Here is a 12,340-nt window from a genome sequence, read left to right on the forward strand (position 1 = left end):
TCCTATCGCTCTATTACTAAAACTACGCAAGCTAAGCTTATAAAGTTATCTAAGCTCTAAAGCAAAGATATACTATAGAAGAGAAGGGACCTATAAGCTAGTTTCTAGGGGTAAGAGTAATCTAGGATAGAAAGAGATAGATAATAACGCTTATTTATAACAAATACATTAATAAGATTACAAAGAAATTTAATCTAGTAGAGATAGGAAAATTCCCTACTACACTACTATTAAGTAAAGATATTAAAAAGAGCACTAGAGAAGCCACTAAAAAGGAGATTAAGGACTATTAGGAGCGCGTTAGATTAATCCTTTATACCTTAATTATAGTGCGCCCTAATATTACCTATATAGCCTTCTAGCTCTCCTAATACCTTACTAACCTATCTAAACAACACTTTAATATAGTTAATTAAGTAATTGTCTATCTATACTAAACTTAATACTAATTAATCTAATATAGGAATAGGGATCCTAATAAGCTTATAATATATAGTAATGCGTTATTTGCTAATAATATTAATACTTAGCAATTATTATATAGATACCTAATTACGCTCTTTAGAGGACCTATTATTTAGAAGGCAGCTTAATAAGCAACTATTACTACTTTAACTACTAAGGTAGAGCTCCTTACGCTTAAGCAAGTAAGCAAAGAAGTAATAGTGTTAAAACACTTTTTAACTAAAATACACCTTACTTTAGATACTACCTAGATAATTAATTATAATAATTAATAAACTATTAGGTTAGTAATAGGTAATAATAAAAGGATTACTACTAAGCTACGCTATATAGATATTTAAAACATATAGCTTAGATAAGAGTATAAAAAGGGATCTTTCTATATTACCTACCTACCTACTAGTAATATACTAGCTAATAGGCTTACTAAAAACCTAACTATATAATAATTTATAAGGTTTAGGGAGCACCTAAAGTTATATAATAGTAGAGTATAGATTATATAATATTAATTAAAGTAAGGTAGTATATAAGATCTATTAATATATAATATAAGAATAACTAACTATAGCCTACCTCTTTATTATTAACTAGATAGCTTCCCTAAGGAGCTCTATTACGCGCGTAAAGCATGCCTTAGAGTCTATAGGGAGCTACCTAGGTTACCCTATCCTAGGATCTATAGGGGGAACCTTAAAGGAGCTAGAGTCCTTATCTTCTAATAAGGAGCTCTAGGCGCCCTTAGCTATAGTAGCAGCCTTACGCGCAAGCTTAGTAGCAGTAGTAGTAGCTTTTACTAGCTCCTGCTATTTAGCCTTACTCTCCTTAAGGAGTACTAAGACCCTCTACTTCTTATCCTTAAGAAGGTCTTAGCTCTTACCTACCTACTTCCTTACTAGAAAGGATAGCGTAGAATATTAGGCAAGCTTAGGGCTATTAGTTTATTAGTATAGATCTTACTAAGTATTATAAAGGAAAAATTCTTATATAGATTATATATATAGGGATATAGCTATACCTAGAGGAGTACTACTAGTACTAAGTCCCTCTACTAGAAGAGTTATAGCACTTACTATTAGACTTATTAAAGAGTACTAAGTGTAGATAATTTAGATAAGTTTTAGTATAATAAATACTAGGCTCTCTATAATAGGAGGATCTTAGGGTCTCCTTAGGAGCTAGAGAGGGAGTAGGAGTAGGAGTAGGGATAGGGGGTAGGGTCTAGGGAGGAGCAGGAGCTAGAGTTAGAGCTAGAGTAGTAGGAGCTAGAGTAGGAGCGCCCTTCCTTAGCTTTATAATCTTAACTATAGTAGTAGTAGCTATATACTTAGCTACTACACACTCTATAATAGCCTTATACTTAGTAGTAGCGCGCTCTTCTTTAGTAGTAGTAGCTTTAGTAACTATAGCTTTAGCTACGCAGAAGGTAATAAGGGTAGCATAGGTAGAGTAAGTATAAGTAGTAGGTTTTAACTTTAACTAAGATATAAGTTAGTAGGGATATAGGTATAGTTTAGATCTTTAGGGTTATATAATCTTATAACTTAAGCTATAGTAAAGATTATAGTTAGGTAGATAGAGTTATAGAGCTCTATCTAGATAATATCTATGCGCGTAAGCGCAGGCTAAATAAGGAAGGCGTGCTAGTTAGTATCTAAAGGGTAAGCTAATTTAACCCTTTAGATATATAATACTCTAATTAGCTATACTACCTACTAACTATAAGCGCAACTATAATAATAAAAGATCTACCTATACCTAGGGGGTGTGTTATAGGAGGGATATTAACTAGATTATAGAGTATATTAATCTAATTAATCCTAATTAATACCCCTGTATAACCTACTATCTAATTAACTACTAGCTTACTACTAAGTGCCTAATAAAAAGTAGGAGCTCTAGTAAGGAAGGTTTACTAATTATTTACCTTCTAGTAAGGGTAGCTAAAGCTCTATATATATAAGTCTAATCGTAGTAGATATAATCTAATAATCTATTACTACGGTACAAAACCGGTTTACAGTAGCCATATTTATCTAAAGTAGACTAAGAAGTGGTTTAGGTAGAAGAAGTAAACCTAAATAGGGTTTATTATACTATGTATTCCACAAAAGTAAACTACTTTTATTTCTACTTCTATTAATCTACTAGTATTACGTAGTAATAACTAGTTTCCTACTAACTATTTAAGTATTTTACCCCTCCTTTCTTTAATCTTCTTTACTACCTCTACTACTACCTCTACCACCACCTCTATCACTACCTCTACCACCACCTCTATCACCACCTCTATCACCACCTCCACCACCTCCACCATCTCCACCACCTCCACCACCTCTATCACTACCTCTATCACCACCTCTATCACCACCTCCACCACCACCACTACCTCCACCACCTCCACCACCTCCACCACCTCCACTACCTCCACCACCTCTATCACTACCTCTACCACCACCTCTACCACCTCCACCCCCTCTATTATCACCACCTCCACCACCTCTATTATCACCACCTCCACCACCTCTACCACCACCTCTACCACCACCTCTACCACCACCTCTACCACCACCTCTACCACCACCTCTACCACCACCTCTACCACCACCTCTATTATCACCACCTCCTATTATCACCACCTCCTATTAGTAAAAATATCATGACTCATTATTATGTCATATGTGCGTATAGCGTGAAGCTAATCTCCTCTACCCCTTTTAGTCTTAGGTAGGTATTATAGCGTGTAATAGAAATAAAACTACTTTTTATACTTAATTTAAACCCCTACTATAAAAGTAAACTACCACTTTAATAAAAGTAAACCACCACTTTAAACCTATTTATAGGTATACACGAGGTTAGTTTACACCTATATAGTAAACCCCTAGCGTACCATTCTACAGTAAACAATTTTTTACCGTAGTGGTATCTAAATCAACAGTTGATGCATTAGAGTCATAGTTGACCAGTGTATGTATTTTGGAGAAACAAAAATCATCTGTATCCATACCTACACTTTATATTCTGTTCCTGTATAATGCCATTCGATCGAAGCCAGTGGGAATGTTGTCGTAAGGCGGTCGGTGAGAATTCGCCAGGTTGAATATTGTCTTCACTTCAGAACTTGCGGTCTTCGGTCTTTCTTTCAGCACACCCTGTTCCGAGTCTTCATCGAGGCATTGGTAACCGGGCATTCGAGAGCACTCTTCCCTCGCCTCGTTCCAAAGCCTCAGCGCCTCGTGCATCCCACAATTTCGAGCTTCTGCCAGTATTCTCGTATGTCATCTGCTCCAGGGCCCGAATGAAATTGCAGCAATATATCTTGTGCAACCTCCACTTGTTTGTCCAGCCCCGGTGCTGAGGACTATCGTCAAGGCGGTCGTGTTGACCGTGATATTTGGAACTGAAGATACAACCACGGCCTTGAAGTCCTGCTTGCACAGAATGTATGTCGCGGATACAATGATTAATCATCCAAGGCGCACATTTCAAGGCTTCGGTAACTCTGTAGGCGGTAACAAACATGGGAACGTAGTCATGATCACAGCTGGGTCCTTCAGTCGCTGAGAGCCACACTGAAAGCCGTGGTACACCCGCCATATTGGCTCTTTGATATGAGTGTATATCTGAGTTTGCACAGTAAACTTGTGAGCTGGTAATTCTAGTAACTATGCAAGTATGGCGAGGCTCGTGGTGGTGAATGTGCGGAAAGTGGAATGAGATCGCCGGCAACCAGAAGGCACTCGTAAGTAGAGGAAGGAAATAATGCAACTGTTGAAACGGTCTGAAGATCATAGAAAATGAGAGTGGGAGAGCCTCTGATGCTCCGAGCTTGGGGCTTTTTTGGAGCTTTCACATGGACATTACTCCAGCAACTTGGTTACTAGACTGAATCTCATCTCGGCGCTGCGTTTGCAATTGCTAACCGATGGCTAAGTACAGTGTGCGGAAAATACTCTATGCTTGATTCTACAGGCAGGTGACACAATCAGTGCCATCGATTAGGCAGACAGCAGACTGAGAGTAGTCTGGATTAGGTGGCATATCAACTATCAAATCCTCCAGAGGGATCATGTGAAGGTAGAAGCCACCATGACGTCCACCATATCTGGCGGATACTATTTATTCTGTTGGAGAATTTATCCTATAGCCATCGCAGAGGATTATAATATTGAATCCTACTAAGATCTCGTCCCCACACAGGAGCTGGATCCAAGACACGAATATGAAAGTACTCACCTGTTATATAGAAGCAAAGAGTGTCTCGCATAAACATTGTTAACTTTTTCTTAAGATAAAAGATACCGTCACTTCTCTTCTTTAGCAGAAGCTAGGAGGTTGTCGTATTTTTCCATTAAAAGATGCGTAAAACTGACACCATCGGGCCTCGGGAATGGCGAATTTCTTGTCTGATAGGGCATTGATATGGCGAGATGTTTCTACATGTAACTAACTAATCTAAAGAACCATTATACATTTACTCTACTCTTAAAGAAGGCAAAGGGGAAAGAGGATATGCAAGTGGTAGTGTGTGTGTGTGTGTGTGTGTGTGTGTGTGGAAGAAGTTGTCTCTACTGAATCGGGCCTGACAGGGCCCAGCCTCCAATACCGGTACCCATGACGTTTCTCTTGGCGCGACCTTTATGATCTTCACATCTCGAACAGCGATTGCGCCGTCGTCTTCCGCGCAAATCATCGACAACAAAGTTTACCCACTCCGCGAACCAATTCATTTCCATCATGTTTGCCAGACAGGTTTTCCGGCCGGCCAGGACACTGCAGCATGTATGCGCTCCTCCAGCAGCAATCGGAAGACGATTACCAATCCGTCCGGCTTCACCAACAGCTGACAAGTCCAAAGCAGGTCCGTCGGTATGCATCGGAATCGCCCCAAAGCGGCGGTAACAACAGTATCCTCTATATGGGAATTGGCGCCGCCGGTCTTGCAGGCGCCTACTTGTATATGAGACAAGGAGACTCGCCATCCGGACAGCAGGGCAACGCCCCGCCCTCGGAGGAGGCAAAGAAGATCCCCGCCGTCAGCACGGGACCTGCAAAGCAAGCCTTTAATGGCGGTGAGCAGGGCTTCCTGTCGCTTATGCTGGAGAAGTCTGAGGTTGTGAACCACAACACCAAGAAGCTCACCTTCAAGCTGCCTGAGGAGGACATGGAGAGCGGCTTGCCCGTTGCCTGTGAGTAGTGATCCGCAAGCGCATCATCCAACATAGCTCCTAACATGGTTCAGCCGCCGTCATCACTAAGTACAAGGGCCCTGCGATGGAGAAGCCTGTCATTCGCCCCTACACACCCATCAGCGATGTCGACCAGAAGGGCACAGTCGACTTCATCGTCAAGCAGTACCCCAATGGCCCCATGTCCACTCATATGCACAACATGGAACCTGGCCAGAGACTAGACTTCAAGGGCCCGATCCCCAAATACCAATGGTCTCCCAACAAACACGAGCACATCGCCCTCATCGCCGGCGGCACTGGCATCACGCCCATGTGGCAAACCGCCCGCGCCATCTTCAAGAATCCCGAGGACAAGACCAAAGTCACGCTCATCTACGGCAACCTCACTGAGCAAGATATACTCCTCAAGAAGGAGTGGGAAGAGCTCGAAAACACCTACCCCCGACGCTTCCGCGCCTTCTACGTCCTCGACCACCCCCCCGAGGTCTGGCAAGGCGGCAAAGGCCACGTCACCAAGGAGCTCCTCAAGACGGTTCTCCCGGAACCCAAGGAGGGCGACAAGATCAAGATTTTTGTCTGTGGGCCCCCGGGCATGTACAAGGCCATAAGTGGGGGCAAGAAGAGTCCGCAGGACCAGGGCGAACTCGAGGGTTACCTCAAGGAGCTGGGGTACAGCAAAGACCAGGTGTACAAGTTCTAGAGCTGTGTTTGATGATGGTGATAATGTTGATGATGATGATGTGGATGTGGATGTACATGAAGGACCCCTCCTGTAAAGTCATGATGAGTGTGTATGAGTGTGTGGAGAAGAATACCAGTTGTGTTACCATTATGGCATAATTCTAATGCTGTGCTTGCTGTGCTTGCTACACTTGCTATGCTATGCTTGCTGTGCTAGACTATATATGCTAACTCAAACCCAAGTTATATAAATTAGTAAGTCAGTAAGAAAATAAATACAACTTGTCTTAATCTTAAATTTTAAGTGGAAACTTCAAAAAATGTCAGTGAGATGAAGGATTTTATGGGAGAGAAATACTGAATAGGTGCATAGATGTTTGGATGTGTCCAGTATGTTGATTGATTGATTGATTGATTGAAGTTATTTAACGTCCTATAAGTGTCCAGTATGTTGATCATGTGGTTTGTATCTTTTGTACATGTCGTTAATAGAGCATGCAGACAAAGCAAAAAAGATATCTGTATAGTTCGTCAACACTTTTCATTCATATTTGCAAAAGATCATTGACCAAGTTAAAGGTTAGGAATTTGACATAGTTGCTAAGCTATGCTTCATCTCAAGAGTACCTGAAAGTACGTGATCGTGCGCTTCCGATCGACTAAACGAAGCTATCTGCTCTGACATCCTTCCATCAGAAGGTCCGTAAAGTCTGCATCGGGACAAGAGACCATCACAAAACTCGGGCTATACCATCAACCCTCACCAACCTTCTGTGTTTCATGATGCTCTTGCCGAAGGCTCGCGTAAGCTGCGCGTTCCGTATGTCTTCGACCCAGCAAGCCTTGGGCAACACAAAGAGCCCCCTTACCAGAGTTTCAAAGACTTGTTGTCGCCACTGCAACTATCGGTAGACTCCAAAGTAGCATCACCAAGCGATGGGAGTAGAGTCCTGAGTAGCATCACTCCAGCCTCCGGGAGTAGAGTCCTGAGCAGTATCAGCCCAGCCGCCAGCAGTGGCGCCAGACTCAACAGTGGCACCCCAGTCACCTCTGGTATTCTCAACCTTGGGAAGGGTGCAATGAGCCTGACTATGACCATACTCTTCGCAGTTCCTGCACTTGAACTTGCTCCAGTCCCTAGGCAAGGAGCAGTCACGAGCGACATGACCCTCTTCCGCACAGTTCTGGCAGCGCATGACGCGAGGCTCAGGGCATTCGCGAAGCATGTGGTCCTCACTGCCGCAGTTATGGCAGGTACGACCTCCATGTCCGCCAGCCATTGGCTTGCGCGGCTGGTCACAATCGATCTTGCGGTGTCTAGAAATAACGGTTAGTGAAGTCCGATATGTGAAGACACCTTTCCACTTACCCAGTCCCTCCACAATTGTGGCAGGTCTCAACACCAGATTTCTTGGGACACTCGCGCTTGGCATGACCAGTGTCACCACAGCCGTAACAAACCATACCTGCAAAACCGCCAGCGTTCTTGCCACCGAAAGCCCTAGTCTCACCGCCAGTACTGACAGTCCAGCCATCCCCGCTGGTAGTGGCAGGAGGCTCATTGGCGCCATTGGTGTCGGGAGTAAAGCCATTGGAGTCACCGCTGAAGCCGTTGACGTTGTTAGCACCATTGGCACCCTCAGCCTCAGCACGCTCTTTGGCTTCAGCCTGGCGATGTTTTTTGGAATTCTTGTGTGCAACCCAGTCAAGAGTGCGGATGGAGCGGTCACAGACGACGCAGATGGTATTGACGCCTTGCTGCATCTTGGGGCGTGGATAGGGGTTGGAGGCCATGCCGGACAGCTGGGCGGCTATACCACGAGCCATATTGAAGGTCGTTGTCTCGACTGGCCTTCTCGCGCAATCTTAGATGATGAAGTCAGCTAATGAATGCACCAATGAATCTTGAGGTGAGGTGAGGTGGAGCATCAGACCAGCCTGACAACATTCTGATACTCTGGCGTCCCTTCACCGGCGCTGATGATGAGTTCGAGTGGCAGGCGAAGGTTTTGCACTGTGGCCGAAGAGAGAAGGCACGAACGAGCTCACAACAGGGCAGAGCAGGGCAGGAGCGGAATGAATGTACTTACTTCCTAGAGGAGTTGACTGTGACTGAGACTGAGACTGCTACCTGGTGTTTCAAGGTTGAAAAGACTACAAGCTGTCTGGTTGGAACTAGCCGACTTTCAATCCCGCCTTAGTTTGCGAGAAGTGAACAGCTGCTGCCAGTCTTGTGGGGAGAGTGGATGGGAGAGTGGATGGGAGAGTGGATGGGAGAGGGGATAGGAGGGGAGGGGCAGGGGAAATTGTTTATGAGCAGTCGCGATCCCGACCATTCGGAAAGTACAGCGACGACGTAAACAGACAAACAAACAAACCAAAGCCGCTAGCACGGTTTGGACACAAGATGGGAGACTAAGGAAGGAGCGGTGACGTGGTATAGACGGTATAGACGGGTGGCTGCAGAAGAAGTGGCGGTACTTGGGGAAAAAGACAAGGACGGTGGGCTTTGGGCAAACTGCAGCAGAGAGCACACATGCTGTTCCGTGAGAATAGCCGGCAAGTATGCAAGCCACATCAAGCTTGAGTAGGAAGTGTGCATCGAACATGAATGCTCTGTCATCTTTTGATCATGAGTCTTGATCATCATGGAGGACGAGTGTCTGGAACCATGCTAACGCTCTCTTCTGGTCAGCATCCAATGATGATACATACAGAAAGAAAACTCCCACAGTTGGATAATCACCCTTTAAGCACCGCTCACGCTCACCGGAGTTTCTTCGCTATTGACATCCTGCTGTGATCCAGGCTGCTCCTTCGTCGCCTCCTTCCAGCCTGTCCCCGACTGCAGAAACGTCACAATGATGGACAATCCAACCGCACCTAGAAATAGCGCCTTGAGCGCATCCTGGTACCCCTCGACTGCAATGATCTTCTCAACACCCTCCAATTGATTCACAAGTGCTGGGCTCCCAAGCAATCTTCTCATTAGATCCTCGCGATGCCGAAGCCCCTCCCGTGCGAAACCGTTCGTTAACGACTTACGCAACACGCGTACGAAAAAGCCACCTCCGATTGCGGAGCCAAATGGACCTGCAAAGCCACGGAATGTTGTGAGAAGGGATATCACAACAGGATGGACTTCGGGAAGTGTGAGATGCAGCAGGTGCACCAGGGCATAGTTCGTCGTGGCGCCGGTGACGAGTCCATTAAGGAAGACCATGGCGACATACAACCACCAAGGGCTCCACGGCGTGGAAATGAAAGACAAGGCGGCCATGGTAAATGGAAATATGGCCATGGCAACAATTGTATGCAAATAGAAGCTGCCTGTTCGCTTGATGTGGAAGACACCAGCAAGTATACCTCCGGCGGCAAAGCCGGCATTTGTAGGAATCAAGATCGAGCCAGCAACCGCAGGTGCCCAACCTCGAACAGCAAGAGCGTAGACAGGCGTGTAGAACAAAATGGCCCAGCGTGCCATCATGAAACCAGAGGTGGCTAGGCAGGTAAGCAAGGTTCCCCGAGACCGAAGGACCGACACAGGAATGACCGGGTCTCTGGCAACATAGATCTCGTTGAGAAGGAAAATGGGCAACATAAAGGCGGATAGAAGCAGTGGTGTAGGGAGGACCTGAGCGCCAGAGAGGCTGAGAAGGAACAACACGATGGTGGTGGTCAAGAGTAGAGCTCCAGCATAGTCGATGCCTGCAAGCTTCTCTCCAAGAGCTAGGCTGTCATAGTCCTTGTTCTTCGAGGTATGACTTGCAGGAATGGATATCAAGAGCCCGATACCAGCGAACAAGCTGACAGGTGCTTGTATCCCAAAAAGAGGTTTCTAGGCAGTGTAAGCTGATGTCATCATAACTGGCATCGAGAGCAAGTATAGGCAGGCACATACCCACCCAATCCTGGGCTCAAGAGCACCTGCAATGACAGCACCTAGAGAGACACCGATCGTCATTGCAGCATTGGCAAGGCCCATAAACAGGCCCCTCCTCTTCGCACTTGTCATTTGAATCGCCATGATACTTGCCACGATGAAAATGCCTCCGCCACCCGCGCCGGTGACTACGCGGCCAACGATGAAGTGCTCAAACGTCATCGAAGTCGATGTAATTATTGACCCAATGCTAATGAACAGGGTGGAGAAGAACATGCAGAGGCGTGGACTAAAGACTTGACAAAGACGGCCCATGAGGGGGGCAAGTGATGACATGGCTATGAGATATGCGCTCGTGAACCAACTCGCTTTCTCAAAGGCATCTAGATCAGCGGCGATGGACGATTGGGTAGTGGTGAGGATGGATATGTTGGTTGCTGTTAGGGTGTTAGAATGTTATGAGCAAGGACACACCATGCAAGATAGATTTAAAACATGTGGCTGTCTCTATATCTATTCCATGATAGATAGGAATGCTAAAATTAAGGTCTGGGGAAGCTATTCTTATGCCTCCCATCGCACATGTACGAAAGAGTGCGGGACGGATAACTACTGGAAATAGATCTCAAGGAACGGAATAGAGGATCTCACATACCCTGCAGAAAGATAAGAAGCCCTACAAACGCCGTAATGAAGGCTCCCTGCAATGTTGAGACGTGTGCTTCATCATCGTGTCCATCTATCTCGGGAACCGGTAGACTTGGCGTTGATGTGACGCGAAGAAGAGGAGCGCGCTCTCCCGCATCGTGAATGGAGGACATCACAAATGGCTAGGACAGATAGCATCTAAGAGTAGAAACTAGAGATGGTTGGATGCAAATGTATATTTAAGAACAAGCGTTTGTCTAGATTTGGCCCTTAATACCGTACCACACCATGATGCGGTAGCATTGGGTAACTCAGGCGCTTGGGCAGTTTCAGCGTCACATGATTTGCCACTGCGAGACCTTAGCTAACGTGATCCACCACCGAGCGCCCACCCCCACTAAGCGCCCACTAACACTAAAATCCACCACCCACTAAATAAGGATATTGCGCCACCTATAATAGCTATTATTATAAGATTTTTTAGAGTTATAATTATTAGATCTATTAGAGTAGATTAAATATTTTAGATTATATAAGCAGCTTTTTAGGGGGTCTAATTAGGCGCCTATACTATAATATTGCCTCTACTACTATATCCTCTTCTACTAGCTTCTTATTAACTACCTTAGCTAGTATATTAGTAGGAGGCTTAAGGATTTACCTCTTACCTATTTAGGATATTCTAATATTATTTTAGAGTTACTTTTCTAGTTACTTAGTAATTTTCTACTTATTATATATAGTAGCTATTTAGGTAGCTTTCTTCTCCTACTCCTTCTTAGTAATTACTTAATTTAGGTAACACTCCTCTATAAGTTAAGCTTTAGTAAGCTTCTATTACTTATAAAGCTTAATTACCTTACTTTTTTAGTATTATAGCTCCTATTCTTTAAGGTTCTTTTACTCCTAGAGCTTAAATACTTACTCTACCTTTAATAATAAAATAAATTAGGTACTACTACTATAATTATTATTAGGGGGTAATAATAAAGGTTTACTATACTTCCTACGCTTCTTCTTATTAGCTAAGGTAGCCCTTAGGTGTTTCTTTTTATAGTTAAGTAAAGTATTTCTTACTAATATATTATAGATTATCTAGCTAAGCTTCTTTAACTATTTATTATAGATATTTATTATAGTATTATATAGTAACTACTCTATCTTTCTCTAATTACTTATACTTAATATTAAGGTTATACTATCCCTTAAAGAAAACTAGTTACTATTATTTATAGGTACTTTAAACCTTAAAAGGATAATATTAGGGTTAAGTAGTAAGATACCTATTACTTTAAAAGCTATTAATATTAGCTTTTCCTTAAAGGTATTACTCTATATAGTATTAAATAACTAGTAGAAATCCCTCTTAGTAATGCTTATAAGCCCTTAGGAGCTATCTAGAAAACTAGATAGTTAAGCTTTATATAAAGCTATAAAGGGAGCAAATACTATAATATTAAGTAGCTAA

The 12,340-nt window shown here is 43.8% G+C and overlaps 3 protein-coding genes across 3 annotated transcripts; 1 reads left to right on the forward strand and 2 right to left on the reverse strand.

Moving 5' to 3' along the window:
• Positions 1 to 5,126: 5,126 nt before the first annotated feature.
• Positions 5,127 to 6,520, forward strand: MCR1 (NADH-cytochrome b5 reductase). The gene is made up of 2 exons (XM_003841043.2): positions 5,127 to 5,657; positions 5,711 to 6,520. The coding sequence occupies exons 1-2, from the start codon at positions 5,249 to 5,251 to the stop codon at positions 6,358 to 6,360; spliced, it is 1,059 nt and encodes a 352-aa protein (XP_003841091.1). The 5' UTR covers positions 5,127 to 5,248; the 3' UTR covers positions 6,361 to 6,520.
• A 747-nt stretch (positions 6,521 to 7,267) lies between these two features.
• Positions 7,268 to 8,465, reverse strand: IAQ61_001176 (uncharacterized protein; the record flags this gene model as incomplete). The annotated part of the gene is made up of 3 exons (XM_003841042.2): positions 7,268 to 7,658; positions 7,711 to 8,206; positions 8,432 to 8,465. Coding segments are annotated over 3 exons (921 nt in total), but the record flags the coding sequence as incomplete, so codon positions are not given.
• A 352-nt stretch (positions 8,466 to 8,817) lies between these two features.
• IAQ61_001177 (uncharacterized protein) lies at positions 8,818 to 11,146 on the reverse strand. The gene is made up of 3 exons (XM_003841041.2): positions 10,880 to 11,146; positions 10,243 to 10,661; positions 8,818 to 10,179 (listed from the first exon to the last, which is right to left on the reverse strand). Exons 1-3 carry the CDS (start codon positions 11,043 to 11,045, stop codon positions 9,091 to 9,093), a joined length of 1,674 nt encoding a protein of 557 aa, XP_003841089.1. The 5' UTR covers positions 11,046 to 11,146; the 3' UTR covers positions 8,818 to 9,090.
• Positions 11,147 to 12,340: the final 1,194 nt, after the last annotated feature.

This window comes from Plenodomus lingam (assembly GCF_022343315.1).
Source record: "Plenodomus lingam strain CAN1 chromosome Unknown contig_11, whole genome shotgun sequence".
Lineage (NCBI taxonomy): Eukaryota > Fungi > Ascomycota > Dothideomycetes > Pleosporales > Leptosphaeriaceae > Plenodomus > Plenodomus lingam.

Excerpts from the sequence above, each read along its gene's own strand:
- MCR1 (XM_003841043.2), top strand. The coding sequence starts at position 5,249 with ATGTATGCGCTCCTCCAGCAGCAATCGGAAGACGATTACCAATCCGTC. Across the intron at positions 5,658-5,710 it reads GAGCGGCTTGCCCGTTGCCT|CCGCCGTCATCACTAAGTAC; the intron begins GTGAGTAGTGAT and ends AACATGGTTCAG.
- IAQ61_001177 (XM_003841041.2), bottom strand. The coding sequence starts at position 11,045 with ATGTCCTCCATTCACGATGCGGGAGAGCGCGCTCCTCTTCTTCGCGTC. Across the intron at positions 10,662-10,879 it reads GCTTCTTATCTTTCTGCAGG|CAACCAACATATCCATCCTC; the intron begins GTATGTGAGATC and ends ACACCCTAACAG. Across the intron at positions 10,180-10,242 it reads TTGAGCCCAGGATTGGGTGG|AAACCTCTTTTTGGGATACA; the intron begins GTATGTGCCTGC and ends TACACTGCCTAG.